Source organism: Chiloscyllium plagiosum, chromosome 1 (assembly GCF_004010195.1).
Source record: "Chiloscyllium plagiosum isolate BGI_BamShark_2017 chromosome 1, ASM401019v2, whole genome shotgun sequence".
NCBI lineage: Eukaryota > Metazoa > Chordata > Chondrichthyes > Orectolobiformes > Hemiscylliidae > Chiloscyllium > Chiloscyllium plagiosum.
Window position 1 is genome coordinate 126,483,562 of NC_057710.1, and position 25,550 is coordinate 126,509,111.

The 25,550-nt window shown below is 40.7% G+C and overlaps 1 protein-coding gene and 1 long non-coding RNA gene across 4 annotated transcripts in view; one reads left to right on the forward strand and one right to left on the reverse strand.

The window, feature by feature from the left end:
- Positions 1 to 13,879, forward strand: LOC122553030. Of its 2 annotated transcripts, none has more exons than XR_006312597.1 (5): positions 1 to 137; positions 6,286 to 6,572; positions 10,017 to 10,336; positions 10,960 to 11,066; positions 13,579 to 13,879. It is a non-coding gene; the product is annotated as an uncharacterized LOC122553030 (long non-coding RNA). The 2 variants fall into 2 exon arrangements; XR_006312598.1 differs by lacking the exon at positions 1 to 137 and adding an exon at positions 2,603 to 2,663.
- Positions 13,880 to 14,103: 224 nt separating this feature from the next.
- The window catches only part of fras1 (Fraser extracellular matrix complex subunit 1), a 441,368-nt gene continuing 429,921 nt past the window's right edge, over positions 14,104 to 25,550 (reverse strand). For both annotated transcript variants that reach the window (XM_043696280.1, XM_043696287.1), the window contains 2 exons: positions 25,128 to 25,274; positions 14,104 to 15,587 (listed from right to left, as the gene is read on the reverse strand). In XM_043696280.1, coding sequence (XP_043552215.1) covers positions 15,015 to 15,587; positions 25,128 to 25,274 — 720 coding nt within the window. In that variant the 3' untranslated portion in view covers positions 14,104 to 15,014. The remainder of the gene's footprint in view (positions 15,588 to 25,127; positions 25,275 to 25,550) is intronic.

The following is a 25,550-nucleotide window of genomic DNA, read 5'->3' on the forward strand; positions in this document are numbered from 1 at the left end:
GGGATCTCGCAAGAGGAATTAGACCAGTATGTAGTGTTTGCAAGTTTTAATGTGTGTGGGTCCTTTCCTTTCTTCCTTCCTTTCAGGTTTAACTAGCTAATACTGCTCCTGGTATGTACCACACAGTATTATTGAAGGTAAGATAAACATTTAGAGACCTTTGGGATCTGTGATTTCTATCTTGTTAGTGAGCCCCGTTAAGGTAACTTTGTAATCATGGTTTGTGTTAAGGAGAAGACATAGGGCTGAATTTTTTTTTTGATCAGGTTGCATTGTCAAGTTTTTTTGGAGTTATTTTTGAAGCTGTGAGCCTCAGTGAGTTTTCTTGCTGTATCCTACCAAACTCTCCTCACTAATTATCTGCCTTGACCTTATGACATCTCTTGTGCCCCATCGTACCATGCAGTGTTCCTGCATGTCACTTAGTGGAATTCACTTGAAACACCAGCATTTCTTCCCTCCATTGCCATTTTTGAATGGCTGCCATGCATCTGGATGAATATGCTAACTTGGCATTGCCCCTCATCAACAGTGAAAAGGCACAGCAGAGGCAAAACCACACTGTCTGTAGTGCATGGCTGACATTCTGTCACAATTGTGTTCTCATTTTCTCAGCCAAGTTGTTGTTTAACCACCACATATTTTAACACATTTTATCTGTCCTTAGCTATATCAGATCTGAACACCCCCTCTCTAAATCAACAATACCCTGCCCCCAATACCCACTGCCCACTCTCATCTTGTCAGTGTCCAGTAGGGGAACATTACCACCTCCTTCATTGGCAGAGGTACAGAATACAGAAGTAGGGATATGATGATGAAACTGTACAGACACTGGTGAGGCTACAACTGGAATATTGTCTGCAGTTCTGGTCACCACATTACAGGAAAGATGTAATTGCTCTAGAGAGAGTGTAGACAAGACTTACGAATATGGTTGCCAGGGTAGAGAACTGTAGCTACAAGCAGAGATTGGAGAGGTTGGGGTTGTACTCTTTGGAAGAGAGAAGGCTGATGGGTGAACATTATTGAGATATATAAAATTGTGAGAGGTAGCAATAGAGTAGAAAGGAGGAACCTGTTTCCTGCTATACAGTGTGGCAAGGCAAAACATGGATGGTGTGCACATGCAAGTAGCATAAAATGAATGAAAGCTAAGAGAGCAAGCAAGCAGCCCTGAGATGCAGCCTGGTCTATATCATGAGCTGCGTGACTGTCTGTGCGTGCAGCGTATCTCAGTTGCAGCCATCTCAGTGCCGGTTACCACTGCACCAGGGAGTTCTGTGTCCCGAGATCAGCTTGCCATGTATCAGAGAGGTGCCACGATCATGATGGGTTGGCAACCAGTACCTGCCAATGTCTGCAGGTAACATATGTGTGGTTGGTATCCATGGATAATGCCCTGAGATGTTGTTGCCCTAAATCCAAATGGATTTCATTTGGAGCAAGCTGCTAGTTGACTCTGCCACATACATACTTTGATTTCTTTGTTGAGTTTTCCTGATGTTGTGCTGTTTGGTGAGTTTTTGTGTAGCTTGAGAGATATTATGACACATCTCTGGAACAGGTAGGAGTTGAACGGGGACTTGAATTACTATATTATTTATCCAGAAATTCAACTAATATTCTGGGGATCCAGGTTCAAATCCTGCCATGGGGGCATTTGAAATCTTCTTTTTTTAAAAAAAGGTCTGAAATTAAGAATCCACTATTGACCAGGAACCCATTGTTGATAGTCAGGAAAAACCTATCTGGTTCACTAAAGTCCTTCAGGGAAGGAAATCTACCATCTTTACCTGGTCTCGCCTGCATGTGACTCCAGACCCACCGCAATGTGGTTGACTCTCAACTGCCCTCTGAAATGGCCTGGCAAGCCACTCAGTTGTATCAATCACTACGAAATCTGAAAGAAATGAAACCTAACGGACCACATGGCATTGTCTTTCCCAGTGCCTAGGTCAATGATAGAAACAGCCCAGTCAACCCTGCAAAGAGCTCCTTTGTAATATCTGGGGGCTTAATGCCAAAATTTGGAGAGCTGTCACACAGAGTAGTCAAGCAACAGCATGACCTAGTCATACTGATGGAATTGTACCTTGCAGACAATGACCCAGACACCAGCATCACCATCACTGTCCCTGCATATGTTTTGTTCCATCAGCAGGACAGACCCAGCAGAGATAGTATACAGTTGGCAGGGAGTTGCCCTAGAAGTCCTCAACATTGACTCTGGACCCCATGAAGTCTTATAGGCAAAGAAACCTGCTGCTGATTACCACATACCATCTTCCATTGGCTGGTTAATTGATACTCCTCCAAGTTGAAAAGCGCTTACAGAAAGCACTACGGGTGGCAAGCATACAAAATGTAGACTGGCTGGGGGATCTCAGTGTCCACCACCAAGAGTGGCTTGACAGCAGTACTACTGATTGAGTTAGTCTGGCCTTAAAGGACATAGCTGCTAGACTGGGTCTGCAGCAAATGATGAGGGCACCAGCAAGAGGGAAAAACATACTTAATCTCAACCTTACCAATCTGCTCGCTGCAGATGTGTCTGTCCACGACAGTATCGGTAAGAGTGACCACCACACAGTCCTAGTGGAGACAAAGTCCTGCCTTCACAATGAGAATGCCCTCCAACATGTGCAGCACTAGAATTGGCTGTAAGTATATGTTACTGATTTAAATGGGTTGTCAGTATTTTGATGTTCTTAAAAACATATAGACATTGATTTTCGACCTCAAATGCTCTAAAGCTATGAGTTGTCTAAGCAACTGAGGGTTGTTTAATTACCTTAACTAGGCCTTGTTATTTTCCTCTTGTATCTTAGTGACATTCAAACTAAAAGCTGATTAGTTTTATTTTTCTGCTGTGACAAGATATGCCTTTAGAGGGTTTTGTTCTATCTGTTCCTCTGGTAGAGAGGTGTTGTAAACCAGGTGACAAGGCATCTGCATGGAAAATAGATTAGATTCATTTACTTAGTGTGGAAACAGGCCCTTCGGCCCAACAAGTCCACACCGACTGGCCAAACGCAACCCACCCATACCCCTACATTTACCCCTTACCTAACACTACGGGCAATTCAGCATGGACAATTCACCTGACCTGCACATCTTTGGACTGTGGGAGGAACCCGGAGCACCTGGAGGAAACCCACGCAGACACGGGGAGAACGTGCAAACTCCACACAGTCAGTCGCCAGAGGTGGGAATTGAACCCGGGTTTCTGGCGCTGTGAGGCAGCAGTGCTAACCACTGTGCCACCGTGCCACCCACAAAGAGCTCACCCATAGAGTAAATAGCTTTGAGCTTTTAATTTAAAAAAGAGACAAAAGAAGCCATGAGTGGGTGGAGTAAGCCTTACAAAGACCCAGGGTTTTAGTTTAGCTTTCAGTTGTTGAAGTTGAGGTTTCCGGAGTTGAAGCTTCCAAAAAATGTGTTGTTTAAAATGATGCAGACAGATGCACAAATGTAGTGCTGCCTATTGCTTTCTATGAATCTGCAATGCTGTACAGCAGTGAGTGAGGAGCTGCTGCATGCATTCACAGCTTAGCATGGAAAGCCAGCCTGCACCTCTTAAAGGCATTGTGCATTCTGATTACAGCTTGGGCCGAAACAGTTTGAACCATATTTGAAGACCTTCAGGAACATACAAAATTGATGCAAGTCACAAGAGAGTGCTCACATATATTTAGATGCTGTGCTTGAGTTGTAGCTTGGGAGAGAGATTCCCTTCCCCCAGATGTTCAGAAGCCTTCCAGAAAGCAGACCATCAGGTGCGCAAGGACTTTTTCAGAGCAGCCAAGGCAAATTGAATTGTTTCAGCACACTATATTAATTTGGTCAAATGGAGCACAGATCTCAGGAATGCTGATATTTGGTGGAGATGCTGCAAGGAGTCATCAGACTGGTATAGAGTGGCCTTGGAGTGACATTCTCACTGTGCAGTCACCCTCTGGTTGATGTGAGAGCTGAAAGATGGAGCAGTGAATTAGCACTGGATGAACAAAACATAACTGCTACAGGATTGTGAAATTCTGGATGGTTATGCAATAACTGCACTTTGAGTGAATGGTAGCCTTTTGAAGTTGTTCTCGCTGCCTTTGAGAAGGTGCTGATGAGCTGTGTTGTTGAACTGCTGCAGTCCATGTGCTGTAGGTAGACCCACAATGCCATTAGGGAGGGAGTTTAAGATTTTGCTGTCTGGCAAAGCCATGTACATGCTGCATGTAGAAAGAAGATTAATTATGACCTCTCTTCATATGCAGTTATGGGTGACGAATTGCAACATGTTTACTTTGTCATCTATTCCAGTCGAGAAGGATCTAGTAGCAAAAATGTTCAGGGCAGTGACTACCTTGACTGCCGTTGGCAGTGCCATCGTCACCCTGGTTAGCAGCAGGGGCACTTTTTTGTGATCACTTTCTTGGTGAATCACATTTGTTGAACACACAGGCCTCTGGCTTAAACATACAAAGGAGAAGTGTTAATGAAGGCCCCTTGCTGAGACACCCGCATCCCTGTCCTCTGTGATCTTGCTGCCTCTGTTCCATCTCCTTGGGGGCTGTAGCCTAAAGGAGAACTGCAGCTATTTCCCCTTTTGACTTGAAGCAGAGAGTATACTTGGTCTCCGTGCAGCAAGAGACAATATCTTCTCAACTTTCAGCACTTTAGACTTAACAATTTTTCAGATCTCTTTTACCAATCACTACTTCTACAGACTGGGTAAGAACCAATCGGTAGTAATAAGGAACTGCAGGTAGAAGTTGACCCCTTTTAATTTGTGGATCCCTGTACCACTGAATGCACTTGTGTATTAAAGTGAGGAGGTTAACTAGGAGACTGGGGGTTGAAATAGAAGATGAGACAAATTAGCCTTTAGTTAGAGGGTACTGTTATGATCTGCCTACTTAGGCATATCCATAGAATATCCACACTATCAATGTGTTATTAACACAGGCTGTTCTAAAAGTTATTATGAGTGCAGTGACCCCTCTTCACCTTAGTCTGCTAAGGTACCACCAAAATGACCAGCATTATAGTGCTGGACTTTGTGGTGTAAATTTTAAGGATGCTTTTAAAGGAGAAATAAGATAAAGAGCTGGATACCTTTAGCATATAAGAAATTGGAGCAAGAATAAGCCAATAAAACCCCTTAAGCCTGCTTTGTCATTCAACATAACCATGGCTGATCTAGAAAATCTATCGGACTCCTCTTTAAATATTTTCAGTAATCTAGTCTATAAAGGTCTCTCGGGTGAAGAAATTCCCTTCCCTCAATTTAAATGTGTCCCTTTATTCTCTCAATTTTCTTAATGAATTTTAAATTTTAATGTTACACCCATGTGCATAATTACATCAGGTACACAAGGATTTGTCAGCAAATGAAGACTGCCACTGATGGAATACTAGTGTAAAATTTGACAACCGCAGTCATTAACCGGTTTTATATACTGACGGACAGGAAATTTGCAAGTATGAAGGCAAAGCAGACAAAATAACATCATTATAAATGATCAAGACAAAAAGGTCTCTTTATTTAAGCCTTCACTCAGTAATAAAACATATAAAGCTGAAAAAGGAAAATATTACACTTTGAAAGTAACTTGTTCAGGGTCACACTCCAGTCTGTCAGTAATCAAATGATCCAATTGAGATCAGTAGAAAGCGACTGAGTCTTTAAAACAAATGCATTAGAAAATAGTGCCCAATATTGAATATATCTAGCCTTAATGAATTGGATTAAAGAACATTATTATGTTCTTCATTTATTTGTAAAATTAGTTTATAGACTTCTGTCTTTATGTATTTAAATTGTTCTAGTAATCTAGAACACTCAGCCTATTGTGCCCTGTTCCAATACCAGAGGTTAAACAAGTGCAGTCAACTGAACTCATTAAGATATAAAATTATGTCCTTGAGAGAATAATCAGTAATTCAAAATTTAAAAAAAACTAATTAGTCATTTTGTTATTTGAATGGAGTCTCTCCTCCCAAAACTACTGTAGGATTGAGATTGCCTTACACATGAATACTGTTCAGAGTTGGAGTGTTTTCCAGTATGCTATTATCAGTTTTAGGATCATTTACAGCTTTTTGATATAAATGAATATAAAACCAATTAATTAAAACACATCCACATTTTTAAACGCTTAACTACATTTCACATTTCATGTACACCTATAAACAGCAGCATAAAGAAATGAAAATAATAAAATACATATAAAATGAATACATAATCGTTGATAACACCATTACTTATGTTTTTCATTATTTCATAAGGTTTTAGCATCGCTGGAAAGGCTAGCATTTGTTTCTCATCACTAACTACCCTTGAAGTTTCTGGTGAATCATTCTCTCACTCAACATGAATTTCAGTATTGAAGTTCACCACAGTGCTGTCAGAGGAGGATTTTGATCCAGCAAGTATGAAGAAATAGTACAAGTCAAGATAGTATGCGGCTTGAGGATAAACTTCAAGACAAGTGATATTCCAATTACTCCAGCAGCTCTTGCCCTTCTAGGTGAATAAGGACTTGGATTTGAAAGTTGCTCTTGAATCAGCCAGGGTAAGTTGTTGCAGAGTTTGTAGAGGAGACATACTGCTGCCACAATACACCAGTGATGGAGGGACTCAATTTGTGGATGGTGTGTCAATCAAACAGGCCATTTTCCTGAATGGATTCAAGCTTCTGAGTGTTAAAACTGCACCCATTCAGTCAAGTGGGAATTATTCCATCGTACTCATTAGTTGCAGTTTGGAGGTGATTGATGGGCTTTTGGGAGTAAGGAGTTAGGTTACTCATCATGAAGTACCCACCCTGTTCTTGTAATCTCTGCACTCATGTAAAATTTCAGTTAAGTGTTTAATCATTGGGGACCCTAAGATGTTGATGGTCAGCTTTGATGAGAAAGATGTCAAAGATGATCAGTGCTTGCATTCATGCAGTGTGAATGTTACTTACTGCTTATCAATCCAACCCTGTTATATTGCCAAGATCTTGCTGATGTGGGCACAGACCTTTACCAACTGGGGATTCGCAAATGGAACTGAACATTACCCAATCATCAGCATTTGATTTTATAGTGGAGGGAATGTCATTAATGAAGAAAATAAAGCTAGCTGGGTCAATAAATGTTTCCTGAGAAACACATGTAGCAAAGTTCTAGTGGCAAAGTCTTGCAGAATGGTTACAGCACATTTTGGTCTGTCAAACCTGTGATGGGTCTTTTGCCCGAAATGTCGATTTTGCTGCTCGTCGGATGCTGCCTGAATTGCTGTGCTTTTCCAGCACCACTGATCCAGAATCTGGTTTCCAGCATCTGCAGTCATTGTTTTTACCTCTATCTTCTGTTAGTGCCAGCCCTTCCATTTCTCCATAGCACAATAGTTATTTTCCCCCCATGTGTTTATCAGATTCTTTTTTGATAGCCATGGTTGATTTCCCCCTCAGGCTGTGGATTCCAGATCCTAACCACTTGTGCATCAAGAAGTTTTCCTTCATGCTCCCTTTTGATTCTTTTCTCAATCACATTAAATGTATGTCCTCTTGGTCTTGACTCTTCTGCCAGTGTGAACAGTCTACCACAGGCCCTTGATGATTTTTAACCCTTCCATTGAATCTCCTCTCAACGTTCTCTTTTCGAAAGAGAACATCACCAACTTCTCCCAACTGTTGATGTAACTGATATCCCTCATCTGTGGCACTATTCCTATAAAATTTTCTGCACCTTCTCTACAGCTTTCACATTTTTTCAGATATGCCAGAATTAGACACACTAACCTAGCTGAGGTCAAAACAGCATTTTTATAAGGGTTCACTAACTTCCTAACTTATAACATCATTTATAATGTCCAGAATCCTGTAAATCTCTTTTTCAAAAATTACTTTCTCAGTCTCTCCAAAACTTTCAATGATGCACACACATACCCTGAGGTCTCCGTTCCTACATAATGTTTAAAAATGTTGCCTTTCATAATTCTTTCTATCAAAATGAATTACTTCACTGCATTGTTTCATCTTTCCATTCCACCATACGCTCATGTCCACTTGAATTTATCACTTTCCTTCTCAAATTTCACAAGTCATCTATAAATTTTGAAATTGTGATCTGTACACACAAATCTAGAGTCATTGATATACATCAAGAAAAGGAGTGGTCCAAGTACCAGCCCTAGAGAACCACACTACTCTCCAGTCTGAAAAGCAATTATTCACCAGTACACTTAACTTCCTCTTCCTCAATTAACTTTGTATCCATTCTGCCACTATTTCTGTGTCCCTTTTGTTCATCAGATATTGACTTTGTTGGTAAGGCATTCTATTACTTCATGAAAAACTCAAGAAAATTAACACAATTTCCCCTGAACAAATCTGTTTTCCTTTTCCTCAATTATTCATATTTGTGCAAGTGATGGATGTTGGCATCTAAGAACTGTCTAATAATCATCATATATGCTAGGTGTGATCAGGGAAGAAATTTTCCTCTTCTCCCCATCCCCGACATTATCCTGATTGATGGGTAAATGTCTACATTACATTAGGCCCCATGGCTAATGTCATGGCTTGTTCTGGGGCACAGGTCTTCATCACTGTGGCCAGAGTGTTGTCACAGCCACAATATTTGCTACATCCAGTGTACTCAATTGTTTCTTGATATGAATTAAATTGGCTGAAGACTGGCATCTCTCATGATGGGTACCTTCTGATAACGTAGAGATGGATCATTCATTTGCAGTTCTGGGGGATGGGTGCAAATGTTGTCACACTTGTTTTTCTTGGGTTGGCTTCTTCATTAAGATTTGTCGTTTAATTGTCTGCTCCCATTCATGACTGGATGTAGCAGAACTGCAGTGCTCTGGCCTGATCTATTTTGGTGTGATGGCTGAGTTTGTGTCAAATTTATTTACAATATAACTATCATTTGTATAAAAGTGTAGCATGCATTACATCTAAAATTGTTTTACCAATTTAAATCAATAATTACAATGCCAATGTAAATAGGTGTTTCTGTAATCTGAAGGAATAATTGTGCATTGATCACCGGTCTTTAATTGGTAGACTACTTTAATTGGGAACTTGTGCATGGGATTTTGCACCTTAATTGACAAAATGAGTCCCTTGCTGATTGAGCTGAGAAACATTCATTGATTTCCACAATTGCATAATATATTCAGATTCATGCCTTGTGGGTAAATGGAACTGTTGTTATATTTTAATGTCGTATTGCTAAGTATTTTTAAAATCCAACTTTAAAAACGTTTTGAAGAAAATTTGTTTCAGTTAAGGAGTTCTTGCAATTCCTGTGAAAAGTGGAATGCTATACTTTTAACCACCACAAATATAAAGACAAATTAATTCAGACTTAAGTATTTTTCTTTTATAATGTATATTTGAACAGGTTGTTAATTCTTCTTTTATAATATATTGCATCTAAGATAAAGTAATCAGACACAAACCACAAAGGAACATAAGCATGCCTGGCACTTAGAGTCCATAACCTGGGGACACTATTGTGTAAGCTAGACATGAACATCCCCAGCCAGTAGTGGCATTGAACTTGTTCTATTGATGTCATTCTGCACCACATTTTAGTTAGCTAGCATTTGAACAAATTAATCCACACTGCCTATATGTTTTGTACTCAATTTTACTTATGCATGCAGTCCACATTCACTATTTTTCCAGCCTACCTTTAATATTAAACTTCTTCTATCATTTGACTTGATGGACAAATAGAATCTCTCTCTCTCTCTCACTCTCTAATTGCCATTGTAGAAATGGGGAGGGGTTGGTAAAGCAGACCTAGAATCATAATGATATCCCGACACCAAATCCCCAGCTGTTTTGATCAGTAGTTACTGTGTTCACAGTTGTGGTCAGTTTGCTCATCTTCCCTGCTGTCTTTGCTCATCTACAGCCTACAAGAATCTTGAACCTGTTGGACAAGTATATGCTGGGATCTTGCAGGCCTACCTACCTCATTTGTAATCAAACCTTCTTACCTCACAGGAAGGATGGGACCAATCGGGGATGAAAAAGAAAATCTATACATGGAAGAAAGAATATGATTGAGGTACTACATGAGTGCTTTGAACCTGTCTTTACCAAGTAAGACGTTGCTGAAGTTATCATAGCGGAAGAGGTGAGAGCTGAAACTCTGGATGGGCTAAAGATTGAGAAGGAAGAGGATTTGAAAGGTTGGCTGTACTTTTAGTTTGAAAGTCACCAGGTATGGATGGAATGCACCATCAGCTATTATGGAAAAGAAGGAATTTGGGAAGCCCCTGGCAAGGATTGGAGAATTACAAACACCCTTCATCAAACTACAGGTTAGTTAGTTTAATCTCAGTGCTGGATATAGTTTTAGAAATAATAGACCAGAATAAATTAAGTCACTTAGATGCATGTGGATTGATTGCAGAAAGCCAACATTGATTTGTCAAAGGTATATCTTTTGAGGAGAAATTCAATTTGAAGAATGTTAACTGGCTGGATGTAAAACTCCGTGCCTCAATAAGAAGCAAGTCCACCATTAAAGTTAGCAGCTGAGTGGAGGACAATGTGCCTTTATTAACAGTAGTGGGGCCTTGGTTAACACTTCCACTACTAGTACTCGCCAAAATCAAAACACTAGAAAAACAATTGGAACTAGAGTAGGCCCCTTCAGCCTGCTCTGCATTCAGTAGGAATCATGGCTGATCTTGCTACGACATGGGGTCAACCCTCCTGCTTAATTTAAAACCAGCAACAAAGATTTATCTCGTGCAGTAATCTGTAAATAATATTCAAGTGGCCAAGAACTATTTTTAAGGTAAAAATTAACAAATTTATTTCTTAAAGTAGAACAGAGAATAATTAACTAACACCTAATTTACAAATCCTTACTCTAAGCTATCTTTTGCCTTCCCTTCTATGATACTAGTCTGATAACACACCCGATTATGATTTACAGAACAAAAGGTCTTATCTCAAAACCAGGCAGCTTTCATTCTTCTCGGTATTTTGGTCGTCTTTTCTCCTTCTTGGGGATCCTGCTTCACAGGTTACTGATTGATAAAGGTACCTTTTTTAAGAGAGCAATTTTCTGTGCAGATGTTATTGGCTTGGTAGTTCTCTTATTTTTTTGGGGGGTATAATTTAAACTCCTTGGCCTAATTCGAATGTGTTTTGTCGTTTCCAGGCAACCAGTTAATCAAATTCTTTCACCTAAAAGAGAACTCCTTATCCCCACTTGCTGTTTCCCACCTATTATACATCCATGCAAATATATAACCTCTGATATCATGACTTCACTGGAGATGCAATAAGGGAATAGGAAAATTCTAGAACGGTTTTATGGGACACTTTGTATAAAGGGTACAATTTAGAGCAGAAGAAACTGAAAGCATGTATGCACAGATCATTTGAAGGTTGCAGGGTAGGTTGGTAGAATTCAATATAAAAAATATGATCCTGCACTCCATAAACTACAAGTGCAAGGACACGGTGTTAAGCCTGCATACAAAAACATTGACTCAGTCTCAACTGCCACAATGTTCATTTTTGGGCATGACACTTTCAAAAGGATGTGAAGATATTAAAGAAGTTGCATAAAAGGAGATTTGATACCTCAATTTAAAACAAGGGACAGCATTTGACTAGGGAATACTGTTCCTATGGTGGAAGGACTGAAAATGAAGGTGATAAACAACAACATGGGAAAAATCTTTCATGCAGTGTATGTTTCAAGTCTGGAAAGTAATGCATCCATTGGTAGCAACTATTGTTATACATCACATTGTAAGGGAGGCAGATTGAGTTGCAATAGATTTGAAATAGAGAGCTGGGCCATTATCAAGGCGGGGCAGAGGGTGGAATGGAATTAGGGTAAATTGCTCGTCAAGAGTTAGCATAGACACAATGGACTGAATAGTTTCTAATGTAAAGTCGCCATACTCCCAGAGGACCATAGAACTGCTTTGTCATCAGAGAGACATGACTGGTGGTGGTTCAACCTGAGGGTCACTATGCCTCAGGCAAGGGACAAGCTTAAGATGATGGGATCCTCATAGTGACCTCAGTCAGAATGGGAACTGAACTTGTGCTGTTAGCTTCTTCGCTCACCAGACATCTGGTCAACTTAACTGGCCCTCCACCCAAAGTAACAATTCTGTGATGATTTGGGGTGGCACGGTGGCTCAGTGGTCAGTACTGCTGCCTCATAGCACCAGGGACCCAGGTTCGATTCCAGTGGCAGGTGACTGTCTGTCTGTGTTTGCACATCCTCTGTGTGGGTCCCCCCCACCCCGTGCTCCGGTTTCCTCCCACAATCCAAAGATGTGCAAGTCAGGTGAATTGACCAAAATGTTCAGGGATGTGTAGGTTAGGTGCATTAGTCAGGGGAAATGTAGGGGAATGGGTCTGGGTGGGTTACCCTTTGGAGGAATAGTGTGGACTTGTTGGGCCAAATGGCCTGTATCCACACTGTAGGGAGTCTGTGATTCTATATTTGCTTCCTCCATCCTCTCTCATTCTTGATCTTCTTATAGTAATGGTCAGAGAGCAACTTGATGTAAGATCCATTTAATAAACTAGCTGCAAGGAGGAATAAACAGATGGTTTGGAACAACTTCCCCTTTGGGGAAGTGCCTGCTTCTGTTTCATACCTCGCATGACAGTTTGTGGAAGGCTGCCAATATACTGGATGGCACAATAGTTCAAATATCAAAATGTTGTCGAGGCTTTGGTAGATTTTGTTTCCAAAATCCCTCAAAGTTGGGTAACATTTCCTATTACATGAAATTAAGGGACATATTTTTGCAATGTTCAATTTCTACACCCAGTAAAACCACACTGAACAAATGGAGGAACCTGTCATCATTTAGGGTCTTTTATCCAAGTTACCTTTTTATTAAACTTCCATAAAATCTTTAAAATATTTTCCAGTGTGATAGGCAAGGTTTCCATTTGAAGACTACTCTCCTGCTCGGCTTTAAGGAAAAATTTTTAAGTCCCAGTCTTAAGGGCCTGACATAGCCCACTCTATCAAGTAACCACTTCAATTTCTAGAAAATATAGGACTCTCTCTTAGAAATGAACAGAATTTGATAAGCACCATAAATGAAGCTTTTTAAAATAATATTGTGGATGATATTTTTTCCAATATTTGCATTAACACAAACAGAAACTCTTTAATAAATTTACCCCATTCCATTGGCTCTCTGATCTGACAATGGCTCCCTCCTGGGACAATGTTCGTGTTGCTTCCCTATGAATAAATATTATGTTCTTTGAGAATGACTGCCTATTGTATGGGATTTGTGGATTTACATTTCCATTTTGACATTTTAATGGCACAGAGTAGAAAATTTTACCAATAATTAATTCAGATTGACAGTTGTTATCATTGCAGCACTGTCTGCAAAGACATGCTGAAAATATAACATCTGTGAATCTTTCATGTAGCGATTTAAGGAATATTCTATAGCATCGCTACCTATTATGACATTCATCTTTAATGCAACTTTCTGAACAAATGTGGTTATATTTTGAAATCATTTGTATTTTGGTTAACTTTAACTTTCACCAACAGATGCAAGATCCATGTTTCCACGTCACCCATTTTAAACTAATACAAAAGCTATTTATGTGGGGTGCAGAACAACAGCTGATCCTCAACATTCAGATTAGTGCCTGATGGCAAAAGTAAAACTCTATTTTTGTTTTCACCATTGCAGTGATTTTGTCTTTTTTAAAATTAGCCTGTCTGTCATGCAAAGAAAAGAAACCTGCATTCACGTAGCCCCTTTCAAGCCCTTCAGCATCAAGATGATATTTTAAATTTGTTCTCTACTGATTTATATATATTTTAGTTAAAATGCTTTGATTAAAATATAAAAAGGGGGAAGAACTATAAACAATAAAGACAGGATTCAGTGACATTAAATAGAATGTTCTTTATTGGTTGAAACATTGTGATGTGTCATGTAGTAGTCAGTTTTCTCATCACCAATGCAATGATAAACCTTGAACACTACAACTCGATCACTCAGTTAACAACGTGGATAAGTGCTCACTGAGTGGGCTGATCCTTACTAAAAAAAGAAATGGGACAGCATTTTTGTTACTCACAGGTATATAATAGTTTAATTGAAGATAGTGATGTGCTAATGGCTTCCACCAGCAGCATTGCTGGGATCCTCATGTGAATACAGTACAGTAATAATGCAATTCAAATATGGTTTGTCTCACAGTTCCATTAAGCAGTTAAACATAAACCCTGAAGTTTGACTGCACTACTCCATACAGAGGATACAAAACCCAACAATAGATAATACAGTACATAAAATAGTATTTGTTCAAAATAAAACACAAACTTTGATTACACTGGGGCTGCTGATGTCCAAATATTTAACAATACCTTTCAGTCTGTTCAATTTACCACAAGTATAAAAAATGAAAATGAAAATCATGTGTACTTCTGAATGATTGGTTATTGGGTGAACTTTGCCTCTAAACTGGAATTGCACTTAAAGGATATTTACACACCACATCCAGTTAAAAACAAACTTTTACATGAACATAAATGCATGGCTGGAAACAAAGCAGTATAACAAGAGTGAAATTTTCAGTGGTTTGATCATTTGCAGGTATTTTTAGACAACTCAGATTATCATCTAGCCCAGCTATGAAGAAAGAAACTTTCAATATTTAAAAGCATGCACAATCCTTGAGCTACCATCAGAAAAGTATTGAGATTATGAGCAGACAAAAAAAGAATTTCCCAAAGGCATCTAATTTTCAAAAGAGTTCAAGAACAGATATACACCAGGTTTAATGAGTACTGTGTTAATGTGGTACATGTGTATATAAGAATGAGGTAGCTCAATTGCAAAAGAATCACACACACAATCATGACCACTCAGACCATATTCCCTTTGTTTACAATTTTTTTTTCAAGTTTGTTCTCTTTCTTCCCCCACGTCTCACCACAAAAGAATGACATATTTTGTAATAAAATGTCAATCATCAAACCTCTGTACCATCTTGCAAATTATTCTGAAGCTTAACATTGAGGTTTACCTGTTTAACCTTGACACCCTTTACCCGAATGATATCATTTTTATTTAATATGTTGATATTCTTCTCTGTGTAGTGCTTGCCATTTAAGTTCTTTTCCAATCTATTCAGTGCTTTGTTGCAAATTTCAACTTTTGTGTTCAGTGGATATTCCTCTGGAATCTCCTTAGGTAATTTCTTATGTTTACACTTTCTTGCTAAAAAACAAGCAGTAATGAGAAACAGAAGTAGCAGCATGATGGCAGCGACAGCACCTCCGATTGATGCTTCTTTGTGTGAGGTCAATGCCACAGCCTCAGACTCCAGCCTCAAGTTCTTCATGTTTGTGCCATTCTTGACCTGATCATTCTCATTGTCATAAATCAAAGAGTTATCAAGTGTTAACTTGCCATTCTTGTCCACCAGGTCTCGCCTTCGGCGTGAGAATCGATAATTAAGTGAACGTTGAACCCGTGGTCCAGAAAGGGATTCTGGACCAATAATGTAAATGACTTGCAAATACCATTGATGGCCAGCTTCAACCTAAAAGAAGTAACAAAGTCATATAGTAATAGAAAACATATAATCAAGACGTAACTAAGACCTGGCAATGTCAATCTTTATCAAGTGAGATGCTAACCATATCCATTAGATATTCAATGACACTGCCATTGCTGATTCCCATTCCATCAACACTCTGAGACTTACCCGTACCCCTGTACAAATACAGTGCTACAACAGCAGGAATACTGCAGGAAGTATCTCACTTCATTACTTCCCAAAGCATATGCATTATCTCGAGGGCACAAATCAGAGTAAACCCCACTTGTCTGTCTGAGTGCAACAATACTCAAAGCAGCTTGACACAATTCAGAATAAAACAGTTTTGTTTTACAAACATCGGAATTAGGAGCAGGAATAACATTTGACATAAGCTTGCTTTGCCACCAGGTAATGTCATAGTTGATCTGATTGTGGCCTCTAATTAGTGTCTACTTCGAAACCCATCGATTTGTTTGCCATTTAAGAATTTATTTAACTCAACATTAAACATATTCAATAACTTTGTCTCCTCTGCTTCCTAGCGAAGTCTATTCCAGAAACTAATGACCATTCGAGTAAAATAGAATCACATCTCCATCTTACATAGGAGACTCATTATTTTCAAACAGTGTCCCCTAGTTCTAGTTCCTACCACAGGAAAAGCATCCACCCTGTGAATCGCCCCAACTAGGATTACATCTATTTCAGTAGGATCATCTCTCATTCTCTTTTCTCCCTTTTGTTCCTTTATGGGATGTTGGTGTCAATGGCAACACACCCTATAGCTCTTGAATGGATTGGTTTGCTAGGGCATTTCATAAGGCTGTTAGAAGTCAACCTTATTCCTATTGGTCTAGAGTCATATGGAAATCAAAGCAAGGTAGGATGGCTGATTTCATTTGCTAAAGGGCATTACAGTATTCAATGATGGTTTTATTGGACCGAAGGGTCTGTACAACTCAATGACTCTATCACTGAGACTAGCTTTCAATGCCACATAATTTAATTAAATTTAAACTGCACCCACTGTCATGGTGGTATTTGGAACTGTGAGATTAATACTACGGTACTGTTTGGATCTATGGCTACATCTTCAGGAGCAGAGCCGAGCGGAGAGCAGTCTGGGAAAGTAAGTGGTATATAAACTTACCGCGTGGACTTGGGGTCTTTACTTTGGGAGAGGGGCTGAGTAGAGAGCATTCTGGGAAGGTGGGTGATTCTGTTGCTGAATCTGAATGGGAAACTGAAAGGTGATGTCACAGGAGGGCTGTGATTATTGGCTAATAAGGGCCTGCTAAATTGGAATCTGTGCTAAATTGAATCTTGCTAATTTATTGATTACAACTTGCATAAGCAGAGATACAAAAACAGTTAAAATAAACACAAATTCAAAACTAATTAAATAAAATAAGAATGGAGGGTCAGATAATGTGTTATTTCTGTGTGATGTGGGAGCTGTGGACGTCACTGTGGTTCCCAGTGATCATGTCTGCAATAAATGTTTGTTGCTGGAAGAACTGTGGCTCAGAGTTGAGGAGTTGCAGTCTGAGCTTCAAACATTGCGACACATCAGGGATGGGGAGAGTTACCTGGATGCTGTGTTTGAGGAGACAATCACAACCATTAGAATAGCTTACAAATTTGGCAAGTGGTCATGAACAACAGATTGTGGCTGTGAGTGAAACGGTCAAGGAGTCCAATGGTGGAGTTGCAGGAGGTTCAGCCCTTATCCTTGTCCAACTGGTTCAAGAGTATTGCTCCTTATGTGGATGGAGATGGAGGTTGCAGGGAGGATGAGCCGACTGACCATAGCACCATGGTATAGGGAGCCGTTCATGTGGGGAGAGATTGTTGTAATTGGGTCAGTAGAGTTAGGGGCATTGACACTGTTCGCTGTGACCAGGCTCAAGAGTCTTGAAGGTTGTGCTGCCTGCCTGGTGCTTGGGTTTGGGATATCTCTTCTGGGCTGCAGAGGAACTTAGAGTGGGAGGATAAACATGCAGTGGTTGTGGTCTACATAGGTACCAAAGACATAGATAAAACTAGGGCAGAATTTCTGCTAAGGAAGTATAAACAGCTAGGAGCTAAATTAAAAAGCAGAACAAAAAAGGTAATAATCGTTGGATTACTACCTGAGCCATGAGCTAATTGGCACAGGATCAATAAAATTAAGTAGGTAAATGTGTGGCTCAAAGATTGGTGTGGGAGAAATGGATTCAAATCCATGGGACACTGGCACCAGTACTGGAGAAGAAGGGATCTGTTCCAATGGGATGCTCCTCATGTGAATTGTGCTGGGATCTGAGTCCTAGAGAATTGCATAACTAGGGCTGGAGACAGGGCTTTAAACTAAATGGGGCGGGGGTTCAGTTATAGGGGAATTTAGAAAACTCGAATTAAAAGGTAAGAGTGCAGAACTTGGGAGAGGTCATTAAAATCTCCAGCACAGACACAAATAGGACAGAGTATCTGGAAAGCTTTAGCAATCAAACTTCAAGCTCACTGGACAAATGAATGATATTGAGAAGAGGGACAATCAATACAAGACTCAAGGTGTTATGTCTTAATGCATATAAGGAATAGGATAAATCAGCTTGGTATGACGAGGTGGGCAGCATGGAGACGTGGCTGCAAGAGGATCTGGATTGGAAATATTCAAGGATATAGATCCTATCAAAAGGATAGGCAGGTGGGCAGAGGGGGTGGGGTTGCTCTATTAGCAAGAAATAAATTTAAATCAGATGGTGTAGAATCTGTGAGTTGAACTAAGGAACCACAAAGGTAATAAAAGCATAATTGGAGTTATGTATATGCCTCCAAACAGTAGTCAGGAGCTGGGGCGCAAGTTACACCAGGAGATAGAAAAGATGTGTAGGAAAGACAAAGTTACAGTGATCATGGAGGATTTCAATATGCAGGTGAACTGGGAAAATCAGGTTGGTAGTGATTTGTGGAATGTCTACAAGATGGCTTTTTGCAGCAGCTTGTGATGGAGGCCACTAGGGAACTGGCAATTCTGGATTTAGTGTTGTGCAACTTGATAAGGGAGCTTATGGTGAAGGAACTCTTACGATGCAGTGATCATAACATGATCAAATTTACTTTGCAGTTTGAGAGAGAGAAGACAGAACCAGAGGTAACAATATTTCAGCTGAATAAAGGCAACTACAGAGGCATGAGGGAGGAGCTGGGTAGAATTGACTGGGCGAAGAGCCGAGCAGGAAAGACAGTGGAACGCCAATGGCAGGGCTTTCTGGGAGTAATTCAATAGACAATAGGTGCAGGAGTAGGCCATTCAGCCCTTCGAACTTGCACCGCCATTCAAAATGATCATGGCTGATCATTCCTAATCAGTATCCTGTTCCAGCCTTATCTCCATAACCCTTGATTCCACTATCTTTGAGAGCTCTATCCAACTCTTTCTTAAATGAATCCAGAGACTGGGCCTCCACTGCCCTCTGGGGCAGAGCATTCCACACAGCCACCACTCTCTGGGTGAAGAAGTTTCTCCTCATCTCTGTCCTAAATGGTCTACCCCGTATTTGATAGAGGGGAGTCAGTGGATGTAATAAATTTAGATTTTCAAGAGGCTTTTGATAAAGGCTCCCAGCAAAAGAGACTAGTTCAAAAATTAAAGCATCTGGGAGATGGGAGGTAATGTCCTGGCACAGATTAATGATTGGCTGACAGAAACAGAGTAGGAATGAATGGGTCATTGTCATGATGGCTGACTTTGACTTATGGGGTACCACAAGGCTCAGTGCTTGGTCCCCAGCTGTTCACAATAAATACAGAAAGGAGATAGAGGGCTTGGTGACATGGGGGTGCATTGAGAACACCCTCTCAATCAATGTCAGCAAAACTAAAGAACTGACCTTTGACTTCAGGAAGAAAGGAGGAGTACACGTCTCCATCCACATCAACAGAGCTGAGGTTGAGAGGGTGGAGAGCGACAAGTTCCCAGGAGTGACGAAAACCAGCAACCTGTCCTGAACTTCCCACGTAGATGTGATTGTCAAGAAGGCACAACGCCTCTTCTTCCTCAGCTGGCTCAGGAAATTCGACATGTCCATTAAGACCCTCGCCAACTTCTCCAGATGCACCATTGAAAGCATACAGACCAGATGCATAACGGCCTGGTACGGCAACTGCTCTACCCAGGACCATAAGAAACTGCAGAGGGTTGTGGGCACAGCCCAGACCATCACAGAAGCCAACCTTCCACCCATGGAAGCTACCATCTTCATAGTTACATCCTCAAAAAATTCAAGAAGATTAGTCAAGCATGATTTCCCCTTCATAAATCCATGCTGACTCTGTCCTATCCTGTTACTACTATCCAGATGTGCCGTAATTTCATCCTTTATAATAGACTCCAGCATCTTTCCCACCATTGAGGTCAGACTAACTGGTCTATAATTTCCTGCTTTCTCTCTCCCACCTTTCTTAAAAAGCGGTATAACATTAGCCACCCTCCAATCCTCAGAATTCCTCAGGAGACACAGCAGAGATTCACCCTGAGGAAAACATAGCATGGTATAGGGAGGATGAGGCTGACTAGGCAAGTCAATAATTGTATAAAAGCAAAAGAGAAGGCATATAAAGTAGTGAACCAGAGAATTGGGAAGCTTACAAAGACCAACTGAGAGCAACAAAAATGAAATAAGGAGGAAGAAGATTAAATAGGAGGCTAAGCTAGTAAAGGAAGACTATAAGAGTTTCTTTAGATATATAATGGGTAAAAGAGAGGCAACAGTGGACATTGGGCCACTGGAAAATGATGCAGGAGAGATAGTAGCAGAGAACAAAGAAATGGCCGAGGAACTGAATAATTACTTCACCTCAGTCTTCACAGTGGAAGACACAAGTAATTTCCCAAAAAAAAATCAAGAGAGTGAGGGGGCAGAGCTCAGTTTTGTGGCCACCACCAAGGAGAAGGTGCGAGAAAAACTGAATGGCTGAAGATGGATAAATCACCTGGACTAGATGGAATACACCCCAAAATTCTAAGGGAGAGAGCTGAACAGATAGTGGAGACGTTAGTGGTAATCTTTCAGGAGTCATTAGAATCAGGGAGGGTCCCAGAGCACTGGAAAATCACTAACGTGACACCTCTGTTTAAAAAGGGCGTAAGACAGAAGATGGGCTTTACAGACCAATTAGCCTAACCTCAGTCATGAGTAAGATCCTGGACTCCATCTTGAAAGATGAGATTTCTGTATAGTTGGAAGTGTATGGTAAAATAGGGCATAGTCAGCATGGTTTCATCATGGTCATGCCTGACAAATCTGCTAGAATTCTTTGAGGAAGTGGCAGATGGAGTACAATGTGGGAAAGTGTGAGGTCATGCACTTTGGTCGGAAGAATACAGACTTTTTTAAATGGGGAGAAAATTCAGAAGTCTGAAATGCGAAGAGACTTGGGAGTTCTAGTTCAGAATTCTCTCAAGGAAACTTGCAGGTTGAGTCAGTAGTTAGGAAGACAAACGTAATGATGGCATTTATTTTGACAACTTGAATACAAAAGCAGGGATGTACTTCTGAGGGTGTAGAAGGCTCTGGTCAGGAGAAGGAATTGCCGATGCTGGAGATCAGAGTTGAAACGTGGTGTTGGAAAAGCACGGCCGGTCAGGCAGCATCCAATGAGCAGGAGAGTCAACGTTTCGAGCATAAGGAATCATTCATCAGGAATGAAAAACTTATGCTCAAAACGTCAACTCTCATGCTCCTCGGATGCTGCCTGACCAGCTGTGTTTTTCCAGCACCACACTTTTCGACAAGGCTCCAGTCAGGCCACATTTGGACTTGTGTGTGCAGTTTTGCGTCACATATCTCAGGAAGGGTGTACTGGCCTTGGACCGTGTTCAGAGCAGATTCACAAGAATGGTCCCATGATGAACAACTTAATCTATGAGGACCATTTGAGGACTCTGGGTCTATACTCAATGGAGTTTAGAAGGATGGGGGCACTGGGGGGGGAATCTAATTGAAACTTGCAGAATACTGAAGACCTAGACAGAGTGGATGTGGGGAAGCTGTTTCCATTGCTAAGAGAGACTAAGACTCAAGGGCACAGCCTCAGAGTAAAGGGAAGACCTTTTAAAAAGAGATAAGGAGAAATGTCTTCAGCCAGAGAGTAGTGAATCCATGAATTCACTGCCACAGAAGGCTGTGAAGATCAGGTCACTGAGTATATTTAAGACAGAGATAGATAAGTTATTGACTGTCAAGGGGATCCAGGGATACAGGGAGAAAACAGAAGAATGGGATTGAGAAACTTATCAGCCATGGTTGAATGGTGGAGTAGACTCGATGGGCTGAATGGCCTAATTTTTGCTCCTATATCTTATGGTCTAAACCATACTCCTAACAGATGGAAGCTTGATCAACACTCCCCCACAAATGTACAATGACAGCAGGTTTTGTAATCTTCAAAAAATACTATAACAACTTGCCAGGAGTTCTTTGGCTGCAATTTTTACAAATGTGAACTCTCTAAAGTTTAGAGCAAGAAAAGAAGATTTATTTTAAGCATTTAAGATGCTTAGACATTGATAAAGTAGATGCAGGATGGATGTTTTCTCATGTAGGGCAATCCAGAGCAAATGGTCATAGTTTTTGGAAAAGGAGTAACAGATTTATAACAGAGATCAATAGAAATCATTTATCTCACTGGGCAATTCACTTCCAGAGTGCAGTGGATGCTGGGATATTGAGTAAACTTAGGGAGGAGATTTTTGATTAGTTGGATTGATGGGTTGAAAGGTTATGGAGAGTGGGCAGAAAAGTGGAGTTGAGGCCAAGCTGAGATCAGCTGTTGTTGTATTAAACAGCAGAACAGGCTCAAGGGTCTGAATTGCCTATCCTGCTCCTAGCTCTTATGTCCTGTTCTCACAAGGTCCAAGGTTCCAGCAATATAGAATAAATTAACTAGAGCCATGACAAGGACAACATAATCTTGGTTAAGAGATGATTAAGTATTTCACCTAAAAAACAATGAATTATATCAAGGTGAATTCAACATTTTCTCTCAATTTTACAAACTGTATTTCTCACCAAGGTAAAATGGTTGAGTAAATTTGGCAGAATGAGTTAGGAAGTTAAGCGATTAATCTGAGAAGTAATATGTAAACATCAGGCTTGGCACAATAGCTTAGTGGTTAGTACTGCTGCCTCATGGCGCCAGTGACCAGGGTTTGATTCCAACTTCAGGCGACTGTGTTTGCACACACTCCCTGTATCTGAGTGGTTTCTTCCGGATGCTCTGATCTCGTTTCACAGTCTGCAGTGTGGCACGGTGGCTCAGTGTTTAGCACTGCTGCCTCTCAGCGCCAGAGACCTGGGTTCGATTCCCACCTCAGGTGACTGGCTATGGAGTTTGCACATTCTCCCCATGTCTACGCGAGTTTCCTCTGGGTGCTCCGGTTTCATCCCACAGTCCAAAGATGTGCAGGTCAGGTGAATTGGCCATGGTAAATTCCCCATAGTGTTAGGTGTATATTAGTCAGGGGTAAATATAGCATAGGGGAAATGGATCTGTGTGTGTTACTCTTTGGAAGGTCAGTGTGGACCTGGTGGGCTGAAGGGCCTATTTCCATACTGTAGGGAATCTAATCTAATCTAATCTAAAGTCCAAAGATGTACAGGAATGTGGATTGGCCAGGCTAAATTGCCCATTGTGACCCAGGATTTGCAAGGTGGGTGGATTAGCCATGGGAAATGTGGGTTACGGGGATGCTCTTCGAAGGGTCGGTGTGGATTTGATGGGCCAAATGGCCTTCCACACTGTAGAGATTCTGGGATCAGGCTCTTGGTGCTTTCCTTTCTATGTGAATTCACAATGTCAGATTGACTATAAATGTTCCAATGCTCCATTGGTTTTAAGCCTTATCAATGCATGTATTGCAGATGCTCCCTAACTTGATGTCAACTGCAGTTCTCCAACATAAAAATGTCCAGTTAACTGACAAATAATCTGATATGGAGAACAGTGGCTGAGGGAGTGGTCCCCAATAGTCATTTATCATCAATCATGGGCGAGCTGGGTGTGGTTGCTACTTCTGAACTAAAAAGACTGAGAGAATATTTCCCCTCAGTTAAGAAACTAGATCTAGGGAACACTATTTAGAAAACAAAAGACCTCCCATTTAGGGTGAAGATGAGGAGAAATTTTTCTCTGAGAGTCATGAATCTGTGAAACTCTATTCACCAGAGCACGGGGCTGGTAGGGTGCACACTTCGGTTGTGGTCGACAGGTTCTTGACTAACAAAAGAATTGAATAGTGTTGGAGGGTGGAAGTGGGAGTAGACAGGAAAAAAAGAGTTCAGGCCACTATCAGATCAATTGGAATATTTTCAAATGGCAGAACAGACACCAGCGGTCAATGGGTTTTTCTCCTGCTCCGATTGGGTATTTGTCAAAATTCAAACAATAAATTTCATATGGCCTCTTTAAGCCATAATCCTTAATATTTAATGGTTGAGTTCTGTACTGAACTGGTCTTTGTCTGTCTTTCATTTATGCCAGAAATTTAACAGAATCTTGGCACAATTTGTGCCTCATAATGTTCTCAGTACACTGCAATCAGTGAAGAGTAGACGAGACAGGACATTCTCTGCTGCAGCCACTTAAATATTAACAGAAGCAGAGAATATGTATGTTACTTAGTGTAGTGTGACATTTTAAACTCTACTATGGGCAGAATCTTGTCTCCTTTCAGGACAACCACAAGATAAGACAATTTCCATCAAACCTGCTCTCCAGTGAAAAGGCTTACTCTAGGACTGCTAATTAAAGATGGCAGCTTCAGGTCCTTTTAGCCAGCCTATTACCATGACACGATGGCAGCCCTAACAGCTGAAGTGAATGTAGGGACTGTCAGAAGGAAACAAAATGATGCCTCCATCTCGTGGTGCCCTCTGAGGTCCTCTCAACCTTTTTTCAGAAGCTGTACCCACAGCTGCCAAGCCTCTCTAGTGGAGAGGAAATCAGTCCATAGAGCAGCCTGCAGCCACAACTGTAACCCACTGGTTCCTGCTGTGCTTGTTGGGAGTAAGTATAGGAGGCCTTAGAGACACCCTGGGCAGCTGCCTGCTGCTGCCGCTGGTTTCTGAGAATAGGGAGCGGGGTGGGAACACTAGCCATTGCTGGTGATGATCAGACTCTGGCAAGATCACTCGGAGAGGGGGATGTGTCAGGCCACAGACCCAACAACTTATTTCTCCCACCTTACCTTGGAGCTCTGCTGTGCAGGATCAGGAAGTTTTCATCCTGATTGCACACATCACTGCTGTGTATTGTTAAAGGTTTTAATGCTGATGTGCATCTTGGCGCAAATTGTAAAATGTACTTCTAAATTAAAAATAAATGTCCAATCCAAGTCATTGCTTGCTTTCATTTGAATTGTTCTCAGGCTAAATACTGCAAAAAGGGACAATCTCAGGGACGTTCCATATGAAACAAATTGGACAGCCATGTTTATGCAACAGGAAAGAGCCAATGTAATGCCCCTAATAATGTAAATTAAACAAGCAGACAAACCTTGTATAAAGCATCAACCTTCATAGTGAAACCATCCACTCCAGGCACATCCCTCATTGTGAGAAACTCTGGTGCATCAGATGCAAACTGAGCATCGAAGGGTACATCATGAAAATACTGGTCAGTTACTTCTGGTTGGTTGCGATCCTTTAAAAAGAGCAAAAAAAAGTTAATATTCAACCAAGTCTAACATTTCCGAAGCACTCTATATTAGGCAAGCACTGCCTGTACCAAATCATTAGTAATCAGGATGAATCTTATAACAGAATTGCACAAGTTAGAGTTCAAAACTGGGTTGGACATCAAAGCTATTTAAGAGCCAGTTTATAATACACAGATAGCATTGGAAATACAAAACAAACTGGCAGACAGAATAGAAGGCTAGAATAGGATTAGAGTCTTATTACAAACTTACTGGGAAGA